Genomic DNA, 16,339 nt, shown 5'->3' on the forward strand with positions numbered 1-16,339 from the left:
GTTTGTCCCATGTGACAATAGATAATACATTTGATGTTGCTAGCATGTGCACTATAAACAAATGATGAATCTGGCAATGATTTACAGAGAAATTTGCTGCAATAAGCATTTGTGAGGTCCCTGAATCAAAGAACATACGCAAGAGAGACTTTAGTAAACTTGTCTTTAGGGGAAAGCACTTCTTTAAGGAATGTACAACAATAAATTAAGACCAGTCACAAAAGAATTGTATCAACCAGCTCAATTATGCTATGTGAATATGATAGAGATCAGACTCACAACCGCTCACAATGCAGGCAGACACTTTACCTGGTCACTATAAAAAACATAGTTCAATAGAGAGAGACTCTATGTACCACTATATACATGTTACAAATACCCAGTATCACTTTACCCTCCACCGTGGTATTCAGAATCTGAGATAGATTTGAAATGGTAAGTGTTTGCCATTTGAGCTCCTAAGGTGATTGACTGTAAAAACTTCTATGTGCCTCTGGTGGTGCTCAAACCTTGGACATCTTGACTTGCTGGCCGACACTATAAAAGCTAGCTCAATAGCAAGTGCTGCTATGAAGATACACTTCGAATACCTGGCTACAGTATATTTTCAGAAAACATTTTATAATGAAACAATTAAGGACAAACAGTATGAGTGAGAAACAAATAAAGTGAAAAAGAATTTTTCTTCAATTTTGTTTCAAAAATAATGTCATGTTATTTGAAGTTATTTCGGTGACTGCTTTAATTTTTGGTGCAACAGTGAACCTTTTTTGTATAATGATGTGCAATATGGCTTTAAATTGAATATTATAAATTGAAAATTTACATTTGTCTTGAATCCTTGGCTCTATGGCAATATCTGTAATGTTAATGAGCATGCTACCCTTTGTTTTAAGGTAGGAGATCCGATGTGCGGAGGAATGCCAACTTGATTGATTTAATACATTATATAGGTATAATTGGCACAACTGAATCCGGGATTGTGTAAATATTATGTTAGCATAATATAGGATATACTAACAATGTGCTTCACACATACGTAACTAATCTGCGGTGTGCATTGTTTTGGGACTGTTTTCCATATTGAATTACTGCTTTCAAGAGAAAAGTGAAAAATGTTCGCTAGAATAATATATCATAATTTCATTGTTTTAAAATAAACAAAATAATATCAGGGATAACAACGATGATGCAAATCAAAAGAACATGAAATTAACTCTATATGGAAGAATAAACAAAACTGAAAGTATTTTTGATTAAGAACTGATTCACTAAGCCTTGGAAAAAAACAGAAATTAAAGAACTGCTTTAAATACACTAACACAAGTACATGTAAGGTGACTGTTTAACAAATAGCTAAAATTGTACACATGTTATGCTTATACGTATAATATCTTAAAAGTCTATCTTTCTTTTTATCTTTTACATGGAACTAAAATTCTAACAGACACTTTTCCACATCCTTTTGTGAACTGTTATTTTTCTTCATATTTTAAAGAAATATTTTGTAATTTATTTCTTACATATTAACATGTTCTGCTGTAAAAGGTGCTGACATTGTGATCATGTATTAAAATGTTTAATGTTAAGCTTCATAGTCTTATATTGTCATGTATATGCAGTGTTTTATCCATACAATACATACATTTCATTTTTTAATTCCATCAGAATTACATTAATATGCATTGCCGCTTCACATATGATTTATAATGTGATCTATTTTCAGAGCCAACGACCCACCCTTCGATCCAGATAGGTTACAAGACGGCTCCCGGCACGATACAAGTATCCTGGGCACCACTCATTCCTCATGCAAACTACAGCATCTGTCTGATGGAACAACGAAATGAGCAAAATTATATATGCTTGAAACGGGAGTATAGAGTTGTGAGTATCATGTGTTTGTCATCTGCAGAGGGCCCTAAATATACCATTTTGGGGGCAAAATTGGTCACTCATCATGAAAGCTTATTTCCCCAAAAAGGTTTAAAAATGACCTCAGAATCACTTTCGAATGCAATTATCTAAAAACGATGACCTTTATGTTAATACAATGATGTATAAATAGCTACAAGTATGTTTAAGACAAAATTAATATAATACAGAAAATCTGTATTTACCCGCAGTATTTGAGACATCTTTTGGTACCCATTTCAGTCTTAGTATTTTGATAATGGCGCCGTCACACTATAACGTGTACCAGTAAATCATGCCTAGGTGAATTTTCACACACTGGTGTACATTGATATAAGCTAGGGGCTAAGGTTTGGTTAATTGTTTACCTTAATAGCATGCGGGTATAAGCTGGCTTCTATGCAGAGACTGAAATAAACTTTTGTGAATGCACAAAATCTTTTGGTGTATGCTGACGTCCTCTTGAAAACTTAGGCATATGTTAAGCTTATTCTAGACACACATTAAATATGTTAGAGGTAGGTTAACCCATAACCTATATCTAACCTATATCTGATGTATCTGCAATGCATATTGACGAAATGAGACATATTTCGACATTTGTCATGTGATGGAGTACCTTATTAAACCAGACAGGATGGAGGATCCTGAGAGGCTTCGAACAAGAATACCAACTGGTCGTTCCCCAACATCATTATGACATTATCAAATTGGCATTTCACCAGATCCATGCCAATAACATAAGGAGGAGAAGAGGTCAACAACAGCGGAAGGACTGGATCAAGAAGTGGTAGCAGTTTGGCCTGTATCACCAGCTTCTGGATGAACTCTGAAATGAGGACCATGCAAACATCTTTCAAGAATATTATGGATATGTTCCCCAAGATATTCTATAAGCTGCTAGCCAGAGTGGGGCCCAGGATCACTTAGCAACAAACCTGGTACAGGGAGACTCTGAAGCCTGCCATGAAGCTTGCCCTGTTGACTGTAAGTGGCCGGTTTTGGGCACAGGTTGGAAAATATGAGCAGGTAAATTGGCGGCTTTGGACGATGATAGTGAGGGTGATGGTGTAGATGGGTTCTTCTTGCTTCTACCTCGGCAACTGGCAGACGTATTGGTTGCTGTCTTCTTCGTTTTCTTGGGTGCAACTATGATGTTTATAGCTCGCGGATTACTGTAGGAATTAAGAGATCAGCGCCATATTTATGCCCTATCTCACGTAATAATCAGCAACACTCCAAGCAGGCTGTGGATAGACTCTCTGTGCTTATTAGTTACGCATATGTTGGGCGTAAATCAAGAATGTTGGACATATGCTGTGATACTCTGTCATAAGTTATATATATATATATATATAAGTGAGTGATATGTTACTAATAGGTAAGACAAAAGATATCTATATGTTCAGTATGTTATGCATACGCCCAATTTATTCATGATGTAGAAGTTTCTATGCTTTTTATTACGTATGCCAACATAATTTTTTTTATTTTTTGTTCACTTGATACAAGGTCATAGTGTGCCTGCACTATAAATAATGATTTTAGTTCATAATTTATTTTTTGAAATTTTGCCAATTGTTTGAAATTTCAAACTGCTGTAGGCTTAAACTTTAAATTCCCTAAAGACCTCCAAATAAACAATATCCTATGCCTAAAATGGAACCTCATTTGAAAATTGATGAGCTATTATAAATTTTAGGACAAAGTAAGATTAACACCCTTGCCTTAGTAACTAGTGAGTAACGTTGGAAATGGCCTTACTATGCCCTTGGCTGCATGAGGGACATACTAATGTAGACTTTACTGAATACTGAAGTTCAAAAGTAAGTCTGTATTTACACATAGATCTTTCATTTCAGGGTGTGACCAGCATTACGTTTGTAAACGTGCCAGGTGGAAGGTACACAATATTGGTTAGTGCAATTATATACTGGTCAGTTGCCTAATTCCGGATTAATTTTGAAGTTTTCTAAAAATATTGTCATAATTACCGAACATAAGTGCATGAAATTTTAATAGAAAAATGTTGGGTACTATATCAACCAAAATGGAAAATGAATAAAAGAAAAAAACAATTAATTATAATATTATATTCAGAACGAAATAAGGGCATAAACGACGTCCAAAAACCTGCATTCAGTGCCTAAATATTCGGATTTTTTCAAAAGAACAAAGTAAACATTATCAAGTCAATACAAATATTTAAATGCTACTTAAATGAACATCATGTATTAAATGTTTAACCTGTATATAAATTTTATACTTCTCTGAAATATTTGTATGTGTATTTTCGGCGTATCCGAACTATTAATTTGTCCGAATTTTCATAATTTTGAAAGTACGAATCTGCTTCATTTTTGCTTCATTTTCATATCAAATGCTGCACAACACAAAACAATGACATCGTCAATTTATTTACTTTATATGTAATTTGCATTGTATTTCGTGATTGACGATAAGTCATAAACATCGTATCGTAGGTCTAGTGTTTAAAGATAACCCTGTCGAACCTCAATATAAAAGCTCGCGCTGTGTGACGTCATCCCCCACGTGACTCAATATTGACATTTAGGAAAGCGAAAGTTTAGAGGTATTTATTTTGGGGTTATACTCGAATAGCTGCACTTTTGTGTTGTTTCTGTTGCTATGAGGTCAGTTGCGTAGACTGTGATCATTCTTTATTGATCACGGTCGCCGAAACGCTTTTTAAACGATTTCCGAATATTAAGGCAAATCCGGAATTAGGCAACTGCCCAGTAGTTAGATATAATTTTTATGTAATAAAACATTGAAAATTGAATTCATAATTTGAATTTCAAAAACATAATAAAATGTATGAAACAATAGTTGATTTCTCAATATTTCAGCATTCGATTTCCAGCTATTCTAAAGATACCCAAATATATTGTCTAAGTGGAATACCACATTTAAAGCAAAACTGTCAATTGACATATTTAGACAACAGCTACCTCCAGCCGGCCAATCATAGGCCTGCAAAAGTGTTTGATAAATATCACACACAACTGTTTTTTTGTCGGATATTTCAACTGGTAAATCTTGTGCAAATCGTGCACCTTCTTATGTTACAAGGGCGTTCTTAATACTACAGAAATGTTTGTTTCCTGTGCTTTCCTGACATTTTTCTCATACAAATATATGGTATCGGACTGAGAAACAAGCAATACACTTTCAGTTGTCTAAGTCGGATAGATCACGAGTAGCCGTTTGATATGGAATTATGAACTCGCTACGCTCACTGATAAATTCCATATCAAACGGCTACTCGTGATCTATCCTATACATATCTATATTTATTTTATTTCAGATCGGCACTAATCTTACACAACACTCTGATCAGTGGGAAACTGTAGCCTTCAATGTGTCAGGTGTGTATCAATACAAAGGTACTACATTTAAAGAAAGAAGAAGATATATTCATAGAAAAAACATAAATAACATGCATTGTAAATTGTGGCTCCAAATGTTTTATTGTTTTAACATTCTTTTGGTATTTACCATAATTGGAATCCTTTTATTAATGTGATATATTCCTTCTATAATGAATGTCTAATAATGTTAATGTAAACCTCGTTTCCGCAAAATACCCTATGCTCGGGTCGGAATGAACCTATCTTACACTCTCGGCCATGGATGATACTTATAACCATTGCAGGAGTTCAAAAATTTAACTGTGAAAGTAATGCAAGTAGGAGTGCTAACTGGAAAGATACCAGATAAAGAAAGAGTGCTAACAGGTATGACACTGGATAAATATATATTGCTAGCAGGTCAGATACTAGATAAACTAAGAGTGTTAACAGGTAAATCCAGCAGATAAAGAATGGTTGTTACATGTAAGATACTAGATAAAGAAAGAGTTTTAGCAGATAAAATACTAGATAAATATAAAGTGCAGGTCAGATACAAGTTAAAGAGAGTTCTAACAGGTAAGATACCAGGTAAAGAAAGAGTGCTAACAGGTAAGATACCTGATAAAGAGAGCTAACAGGTAATATACCAGATTAAGAACTAGTGCTAACAGGTAAGATACTAGATAAAGAGAGTTTTAGCAGGTAAACTAGATCAATAAAGAGTGCTAGCAGGTAATGTAACAGATAAAGAAAGAGTGCTTACAGGTAAGATACTAGATAAAGAGAGTTTTAGCAGGTAAACTACATAAAGAAAGAGTGCTAGCAGGAAATACCAACTAAAAATGAATTCAGATTGTGCATTAGAAGAAAATTCCTCTTAAAGACAAAGAGATATTTATAATTATATTTGAAATGTGTATGGCTGCGGATTGGATTTTCTAATGTATATAGAAACCTAGTAAGTTTGAGGGCAACGTACCAGCTGTACTTTATGGATAATTATCATGAGAATTTAAATGAGTCAAACCTGGCACCTGCTTATTGTTATAGCAATTCTTGGCATTGTCGTGATCTTGTGCGATAAATCTCCCAGTCTGCATTAAAGCCATAGCAGCAGTATCCAGGGTCTGGTGTCAATAAACTCCTTCAGAATTATTTTCTTGGAAATAACTGTAGACACTTTAGCAATTTATGACAGACAAATCTGATTTTACTTGCAACATAGTAGGGCATTATGTAACATTAGTCGTAGTCCATTATAATGGACTGTAAAAGACATTATGTTTTCCATTACATTTTCACTCCACAAATAAATTATTTATTATAGGCACTTCTTTTAAGGAAATGTATAGAACAACTTGTATAGAGTGTATCACTTACATGTCTAGTGCCTTCTTTAATAATTCTATATGTTTTTTTTAACAGCAGTAGATTTTCAATTGCCTCTTCTGAACAAATGATAATTCCCATTGCCATGGTAATTAAGTATCTTCTGCCAACTACACCTTACTTGTAAATCTCTTTAGTTGTAACATTTGTGAAAACTAGAGATTATTAGAAATGTGTATACCATAAGCTTGCAGACTGTCAGATATTTAAATAGTTCAAATTCAACAGCAGCATTCTTGAATAGCTATCATTCTGGGCTTTTGATACTTCCTTGTACTGGTGGTGTGTAGGTAGCTTATGTGGAGAGATAACTGTCGATGCTAAGGAGAGGGTTGGTGTTATGGTCAAGGTCACTGTTATTAAAAATAGAAGAATAAAATCCATCCAATATCTTTAATTAGGAAAAATGGATAGTGAATAAATTTGATGTGTGTGCAGCTTAAGTGAAGAGCTAGCTTAGGATTGGTTTTGATTGAGGAGGGGTCAAGGTCATTGTTAATAAAAATAGAAAAATGGTTTCTGCCGAGTTTGTTTTGTTAGTATTGATAGATAGTGAATAAAATTGGTGTTGAGGTAGTTTATGTGAAGATCTAGCTTGGGACTGCTTTTGATGAGGTAGGGGGCAACGTCATGGTTATGAAACTCTTTATGAATGTTGGAGTAAAAGTTAACATGTAAGATACAAAAGTAATTTATAATTATGTCTCTTTTTTCATAAAAAGTGAAGAGAAAGGCTGCTGTTTTTTTCTATATCATACAAGAAATTAAATGGCTATAATTTCTTATTGTATATATGAAAAACCTGGTTTTGTTGCATTGCATCTCTTCTAGTAAAGCATTTATTTTAAAGTCCAACCTGTAACATAACCAAAGATTTATAAGAATTTCTGCTACTCCTTTCATCAAGGGCCCAAATATTTCATTAAAAGTTGCTGCTGTCACCTCAGAGCAACCTGTGACATGTGTGATGCCTTTTCCATGAGTTGTCAGGGGCATTGCTTAGACACGTGCATTGAAGATTAATGCAAAAATGAAGGAAAAGTATTCGTAAAAAATTACATCATAGCTAGTGAATAAAAGTAAATGAAAAAAAATAGGCTCTGGTTATGGGCATGTTATGATTTGAAAGCAGATTGAAGCAAACCCATGTCGAGTTGTAACGTTTTTTATTTTTCAGATCCGACACCTCCACCTTCTGCTCAGTCGAATCAGAATGTGATTGTCATAGCAACCATTAGCTGCCTGGTTGTTGTCATGGTAACAACTGCTCTCATCTACTGCTTCAGGAGAAATAGTGAGTGTCAAGTTGGATTAAATATGAAGCTACATGTAGATGTATGCCATTCTGCTACTTTTCTTTTAAAGGTTGTGATTAAAGAAAATTGCGATTCCAATCCCTGAAATAATATAAATCCTCAGAATTATTTAAGTAGACAACACCTATTATCTTGTCATTAAAGAAAAGACAAAAAGTCTGACAGATAAGTGTAAAACATATTGAAATAATTCCATAGTATATAGCCATCAACTTTTTTGAGAATGTGGGTCATTCTTAATCTTTTGAAGCATCTATTCTTTTTGGTCACCAATATACAAGAAAAAGCACACATAAAAAACATGATTACAAAAAAGATCTCAATTAAAATTTATGAACTGGATATGTTGATCTTTGAACACCATTATTTTGTGCTACAAGACAATTTTATTTTGGGAATGGGTTTTTTTAAAACTCCATTAAATAAGTGAAGGTTTTTCTTCATTTTCCGCAAAGTGGCCCCAAGCATGTAATTGGGAAAACCATTAGCTTCTGAAATCCTGCTGGGGAAGTGAAATTGGAACAAAATTCTAGAATTTTTTAAGTAGAGCTGCTTGAGAAGAGGCCTTTTACAGCCCCCTGATATGCTATTTTTAAAACATCACTAACATTTTCCAAATCTTTAACAAATTCCAAGTTAAGTTTGTTGTGTCATGGCTGTAACTTTCTCTTGTATCCGCAGATTTTAAAATATCTTGCCACATGCTTTCGACATATCAAGACAACATGTTGCAGGACCCGTGTCCCTACCTAGGTCAAGGTCGTACTTAGTGTTTGTTTACAAAGGAATGCTGCGTATAAGGACTTTAAAGAGTGTAGGTTGTAAAATATGGGTGGTATTTTTTATGTTCAAGGCAATTTAAAATAATTTGCTGTATGTATTTGACATGTTAAGGAAATGTTGCATTTGCAAGACCTAGGCTGTATTGTTATCATGCATAGAGGAGTTTCAATCCTATGGCACAGACATAATGCCATGTGGTCTTGCAAATGCACCAGCAATGTTGGTTCGTCATAATGTCATGTGGTCTTGCATGGCCACCAGCTGTGTCGGTTAGACATAATGCCATATGGTATAGCAAATGCACCAGCCATGTTGGTTAGACATAATGCCATGACTGTGGTCTGACAAATGCACCAGCTCTATTGGTTAGACATAATGCCATGTAGTCTTGCAAATGCACCAGCCATGTTGGTTAGACATAATGCCATGTGGTCCTGCAAATGCGCCAGCTATGTTGATTAGACATAATGCAATGGGGTCTTGCATATGCACCAGCCATGTTTGTTAGATATAAAGCAATGAATGTGGTCGTGAAAATGCATCAGCCATGTTGGTTAGACATAAAGTCATGACTGTGGTCTTTGAAATGTACCAGCCATATTGGTTAGACATAAAGCAATGAATGTGGTCATGGAAATGCACCAGCCATGTTGGTTAGACATAAAGCCATGACTGTGGTCTTTGAAATGTACCAGCCATATTGGTTAGACATAATGGACATATCATTGCTTTTTTCTCCCCCTTTTTATGTACTGACATTGTTCAAAGGTCAATGTTACATTCGGGGGCATTCGTTTTATTCTGTGACAGCTCTTGTTTTCAAATTTACCTGGTAAAAATCCATAGTAAGGTTTTGCATAAATGTTTTTAAGTCATAATAATTTTTAAATTAAGGAGTACATCTGATACATGCAAAGGCAAGGAATGTCCTCTTGGACAAAAATTAAAAAGTATAGTGGTGATGGCAGGCAAATTTTACACAATAGAAAATCATAGTCATTTTTCTTTGAAACACTTGGTGGTGTTAACATTCACTTTTGTTCAGAGCATAAATGTGGAAGTCTTTACCTTCCAGACAATGGACTGACAAATTAAATGAAGGAAAGCCTTAGAGGGCTTTTATACTTTTTGTTTGGAAATTGTTCATTTACACTACTGGAACTAATGGATATTTGCCTGACGGACAAAATATATGTCTGATTATAGTAATTTTCAAATCCTGTTTTCAGAGAATATAAGCAAAAACAATAATTTGATAGTTTTTCTGACTTTTTCTAAGCTCCTGGCTGAAGACAAATTATTCCTAAGGTTAGAGATGGAATACTCAACATTTCATGTTTCAATGCTTAAGGGAAAAACAGATAAATATATTACATTTTAACAATAACATAATTGCACTATTTTCTACATTAAAGAGTCTTTGTCAAAAGACTTCTCGAAAACCTGTTCTCCTGGATAAACTGCATGCACTTTAAGCTGGTAGTTTAAATTAGTGGCATTAATTTACTGAATGCTTGCACAATGCAGCAAATATGACTTAAAATGGCTTGCACCATGCAGAAAATGTCTTTTAACGACTTTCGTAATGCAGCAAACCTCTTTAAATGGCTCGCACCATGCAGAAAACATCTTTAAATTACTTCTATAATGCAGCAAATGTCTTTAAATGTCTTACACCTAATGCAGAAAAAGTCTTGAAATGGCTACCGTAATGCCGCAAATGTCTTTAATGTCTTGCACCATGCCGCAAATGTCTTTAATGTCTTGCACCATGCCAAAAATGTCTTTAATGCCTTGCACCATGCAGAAAATGTCTTTAATGTCTTTCACCATGCCGAAAATGTCTTTAATGTCTTGCACCATGCCGCAAATGTCTTTAATGTCTTGCACCATGCCGCAAATGTCTTTAATGTCTTGCACCATGCCGCAAATGTCTTTAATGTCTTGCACCATGCAGAAAATGTCTTTAATGTCTTGCACCATGCAGAAAATGTCTTTAAATGGCTTGCACCATGCCGAAAACATCATTAAATTGCTTGGACCATGCAGAAAACGTCTTTAAATGACTTCCATAATGCAGCAAATGTCTAGCAACTATCAGAAATTGTCTGAATGTACTGCACTGTGTTAAGGAAATTTCTAAAAAGTGTCTTGCTCCAAGCAGCAACTGCCGTTAAATGGCTTGCTCCTTGCATCCAATGTCTTGAAATTAGGTTTGACAACAAGTAGTAAAATTGGTACTTGCGTACCCGGATTATCTTCAAATCAAAAACTGGGAATAACTTTTTTTGGAAGAGACATGTACAGGTACCATGTACATGGTTCATTGTAATATTGGCTGTTTCAATCTATTTTTAACCAGGTTTTCAACGAAAACCAGGTTATTAGAATGAGGTTGTCGTTGGGCGGGCGAGCGGTGGGCGGCGGATGGGCTGGCATCAAACATTGGTTTCTGTTCAATAACTTTAGTTAGCATTGATAGATATTGACGAAACTTGGTGTGTAAGTTGCTTATGTGAAGAGCTAGCTTGGGATTGCTTTTGAGTGGGGAGGGGCTAAGGTCAAGGTCACTATTACTTAAAATAGAAAAATGGTCAAGGTAACTGTTGCTTAAAATAGAAAAATGGTTTCTGCCCAATAACTTTAGTTAGCATTGACCGATATTGATGAAACTTGGTGTGTAGGTAGCTTATGTACAGAGCTAGCTTGGGATTGCTTTAAAGGGGGGGGGGGGCTAAGGTCAAGGTCACTATTACTTAAAATAGAAAAATGGTCAAGGTCACTGTTACTAAAAATAGAAAAATGGTTTCTGCCCAATAACATAAGTTAGCATTGATAGATATTGATGAAACTTAGTGTGTAGGTAGCTTATGTGAAGAGCTAGCTTGGAATTGCTTTTGAGTGGGGAGGGGCGAAGGTCAAGGTCACTATTACTAAAAATAGAAAAATGGTTTCCGCCCAATAACTTTAGTTAGGATTGACAGATATTGATGAAACTTGGTGTGTAGGTAGCATGTGAAGAGCTAGCTTGGGATTGCTTTTGAGTGGGGAGGTTCTACGGTCAATGTCACTGTTACTTGAAATAGAAAAAATGTTTTTTGTGCCAAATAACTTTTGATAGCATTGATAGATATTGATTAAACTTGGTGTGTGGGTAGCTTATGTAAAGAGCTAGCTTGGGATTGCTTTTGAGGGGAGCGTCTCTTTTTGATAAAAGTAAAGATAAAGTCATACAACAAATTAATTGGCTATAATTTCTGATTGCCCATAACAAAAACCTGGTTTCGTTGCATTGCGGCGCTTCTAGTTTTCATATTTAAATAAGTCAAAAATTGAATAAATAGAAAAGAATATGTTGTTATCACATCATGAAATCAGCTTATGAGCAAGACTCAATGATATTATTTAAACTGAACAAAAATCTGAATTACAATGAGAAAATTTCAATGGCTGTTACCAATTTGTTGCATACAAGTTCCAACTGCAGATTGATGAGCATGATTGTAATGCCACCATTATAGGTTAACTCTACACCAAACAGCGTACATTTACATGTTTTGCTGTCAGCTGCCTGTTTGAAGTAACTCCACAGTGTGGACTTTGAGGGTGGCATTTTGTAGTACAACCTATACATTTGTGATATATTGATGGCCACACTTCAAAATGCCAAGGCTGTTTTTTTCCTGTTTCTGATTTTTTACATCAGTAAAATCATAAAGACGAGCGGCATCTAATTGCAAAATGCCGAGCAAATTGTCCAGTGAGAAAATGGTGTTGCATCAGGTGATCAAAATGTTGAGCAACGAGCAGAGAAGCAAAAATGCCGAACTTTTAGAAATTGTAACTACAAAAATTGTAACTTTGGCATTTTGGTAAAAAAATGTGTGATCATATAACCGAAATTGAATGATTAAAACGTTGCTACTGAAAACATGGGATTTTTGGCTTCGGCATTTGGAAGTGAGGTCATCAATATGTTGACTCAATGAAATACAATTTAGGATTTTTTTATATTCTGTGATACATGCACGTTTGTTCACCTCATTAATATGCATAATTCTTAATTAATGATATCAATAGTGATGATCATTGCTAAAATATGCCCTTCACCAATCAATGCATGTAATACTGCATTCCTAGTTTGTGCATTTGGTGAAAACTCTCTGTTAACAAAAGAAAAGTGCATGATATGTACCGCTATCAAAACTTTGCTAATTAACATCAGGGCAAATTGTGGCCCTTAGTTTACAGTTTGTATTTTCTCACAACAATTTTCATTAAATTTAATAGGGACAACTATGTCAGTGTGTGTATATGACATGATAAATAATGTCATATATGCTACGTCGGAGGGCTACATTTTGCTTAAAATGAAGACTTAAAATAAAGAACTTTTCTTTTACTACACCATTTCAAATGAAACAAAGGGCCGTCTATGTCGCTTAAGGAGCACCGCCTTTGTTTTATTACTGGAGTTTGATAAGGTAATTAGTTTCATCAAACACTTTGACAAACATGTTTCCAAAATAATGTTTTGACAGTGCTCCATCAGAAAGCGGCATTGTGAAAAGGAATTGTCGAAATGTTTTAATAAACTAAACTCTCAATCAAACTCTGGTAAAAGACCGAATGTGGGGGTCTGTAAGTGGCGTAGACTGTGCTATGTTTTATTTAAAATGAGGTAGAAATAGTGAAGTTGTTAAAAGTATTCATTCGAAGCAAAATATTACCTTTTAATGTCACATTTATGACACAATTGTTCAGATCGTATACACACACTGTATGTACTTACCAGGGATAAAAGAAACGTTGTGTCTTGTTGGCACTGTGCCAGTACTGTTACATAGTCTGTATGTCATCTGTTTATTGTGTATTAAGGGAATTTTAAATCAACATGAAATTTTGTTTCTTTTTTCGAGTACTCGAGTAGTGAATTAGTATTTGGGAACGTGGACTATTGATCAAGTACTGGACGACTCTTGCCATTCCTACTTCAAATGATCAAATCTTGTCTTTGAAGTTGTCAACTTCAAACTGCTTTAGTCCAAGTGACTGGGATAAAAAAAGTTAAGAAAGCCGGGTTTGTATTAAAACTATCATGACACAGCTTGAAGGTGCTTGTGCTAAATTTGAACCGGGTTTCCCAATCAATGCTGACTTAAGGTTTGCTCGAATGTTGGTACAATGTGGCTAAAAACAACACTAATGTCTCGATGAAAACAGTTAAATCTATTACCCTAGAGTGTTTTAATGTTGTTTGTTGGATAATGCACTTTTGGGGCAATCTAACAGAGACTCCATGCTGTTAATTCAGCAAACTGTATTGGCTTATATTGTCACATACTCTAAAAAGCATTATTTCTTTTCCGAACAAGTAAGAAAAAGCTACTGCGTATATTTGAAACACAATTTTACAATTACCAGTAACTTGCAGATTTGTAATAAAAAATTTAGACTGCTAGCTTCATTACTCAGCATTTTTTTGCTGTCTGCATTTTTCTTTTCATTAATGTCACGAGTTTCAGAGTGAGATGGTTCTCAAGGTTTCTTAGCATGAGAGCTTCTTGTTTTAAAGAAATCTGACCTACACGGTAATGTCATGTTGCCATAGAAACAACAGTGTTTCTTAGAAATGGCTTTTTCCAGGAATATTGGATTATACATATTTTTTGGCAAGGATTCCAAACTTGTTTTCCAGCAGCATTAAACCAGATTTGCAATCATACCAACTTTCCATTGATCATCTGAACAAACATGATACTCTAAGCTGAATGGGCAATGAAAATTAATGCACCATTACAGAACATCTTCTTAGCAATTATTGAACTAATTCTTGGATAATTACTGGTTTGAGAACGAATAATTTAATCGAATTTCATATTATTGCTCAATCTTTATCTGGCAGATAATTTATGGTCAAAGCTATTTAATACCGGATTTTTTTAAATGAAAGGCCATTATTCCAAACTGGATAATTTTAATTTCCTTTTTTAATTAATTTTTGGTATTTTGTTTTTGCACTAAAATGGATGAACAAAATTCCTTTATTTGAAAATACTCTTCAGAATAATGCTAATAACACAACAATATGGTAGCAAGTTTTTGAATGCTCAAAAATGATTATATTTGCATATTATAATTATGATTATGGTGTTTTTCCATAGAGATTTTACACATTTAATAAAAAAATTGTATCGCATGTGTTTTCTGTTTGTTTCAGGGACAGTGCCTATCCCAGTTTGGCGGAAGATTTTCCCGTGTTGCTGCAACCAGTACCATGCACCTCCCACTGCCCCTAACAACGTACAGGAGATCGACATGTGTAAGCCATCTTGTAAATATGTGATATATAAAATGTGTCATGTGATGTGTCATGTGACATATAATAATGTGTCACATGACATTACATAATGTGTCATGTGACATTTGATAATGTGTCATGTGACATAAAATTATGTGCCATTTGACATAAATAATGTGCTGCACAAAATGCTTGGCTTAAAGTTGATATTTTTACCAATATTATTCTGTCAGTTTGGCACACCCTTGTTGAGAGAATAACTTTAAAACTACTGGATGGATGGATTGAAATGAAATTATTTATATACATTGATGGCATTGAGAGGAAGTGCAGTGCACAAGAACCATAAACCTATCATGCATTTTTATTAAATAATCTCCCCTTAACCATTTTTATGATCAGTGCTTGTCCAAGGCATATCTTGGAAAGTACTTTGAATTGAAATGAAACTTGAAATATAGATAGATGGCGATGAAAGCGAATGCAGTGCACAAGAACCATTTTCATGCCCAAAATATTAAAGTTATCTCCACTTAACCTGATATTTTTCTGAAATGGGTTCTTGTCCTCTCCATGTCTTGGAAAATGGTCAAAGGATTTAAATGATACTGGGAATATGGATATATGGCTATGATGTGATGTGCAGTGCACAAGAACCATAATCCTGCATTGCATTTTTTTAGTAATCTCTCCTTGATCTATTTATTTTTGGGGATAGAAATGAAACTGGAAATGTAGATAGATTGCAATGAGAGGAAGTGCATTACCCAAACAACGTAATCCTGACCTAAATATTTTTTTAGTTATGTTCCAAAAACTCTACTTAACATTGATAGTTTTTCAAAAATCACAGTTTGTCTGGACCATATATATTGAAAAGTACTAAACAGATGATAGAAAGATAGAGATGAAGGGGAGGCTCAGTGCACAGGAATTATAATGCCCTGCATATTTATTTAGCTATATCTCCTTTACCTGATTTTTTTTCCATGATGGGTGCTTGTTTAGGCCTTATCTTGGAATTTACTAAACTAATTCAAAGAAACTTGGTATATAGATAGATGGCAAAGACAGGAAGTGCAGTGTACAATAAATTGGTGCTTGTTTGGGCCATCTTGGAAAGTTTTAAAGGGATTGAAATGAAACTTGGTATAGAGATAGATGGCAATGAGAGGAAGTGCAAGATACAAGAAAAATAATGCTACCCTGCATGTGTTTTTTAAAGCCTTAACCTGATATTTTACCATAATGGGTGCTTGTTT

General features: G+C 34.6%; 1 protein-coding gene across 3 annotated transcripts in view; it reads left to right on the forward strand.

Annotated features, from left to right (window-relative positions):
• The window catches only part of LOC128217926 (uncharacterized), a 48,390-nt gene that overhangs the window by 22,225 nt on the left and 9,826 nt on the right, over window positions 1–16,339 (forward strand). For 2 of the 3 annotated variants that reach the window (XR_008258294.1, XM_052925386.1), the window contains exons 3-8: window positions 897–953; window positions 1,727–1,887; window positions 3,777–3,830; window positions 5,243–5,303; window positions 7,855–7,971; window positions 14,997–15,098. Coding sequence is in view for 2 of the 3 variants with exons in the window: in XM_052925386.1 (XP_052781346.1) it covers window positions 897–953; window positions 1,727–1,887; window positions 3,777–3,830; window positions 5,243–5,303; window positions 7,855–7,971; window positions 14,997–15,098 (552 nt within the window). In the remaining variant the exon portion in view is untranslated. The remainder of the gene's footprint in view (window positions 1–896; window positions 954–1,726; window positions 1,888–3,776; window positions 3,831–5,242; window positions 5,304–7,854; window positions 7,972–14,996; window positions 15,099–16,339) is intronic. The other variant, XM_052925388.1, reaches the window with a different exon arrangement.

This window comes from Mya arenaria, chromosome 14, assembly GCF_026914265.1.
Source record: "Mya arenaria isolate MELC-2E11 chromosome 14, ASM2691426v1".
Classification (NCBI taxonomy): Eukaryota; Metazoa; Mollusca; class Bivalvia; order Myida; family Myidae; genus Mya; species Mya arenaria.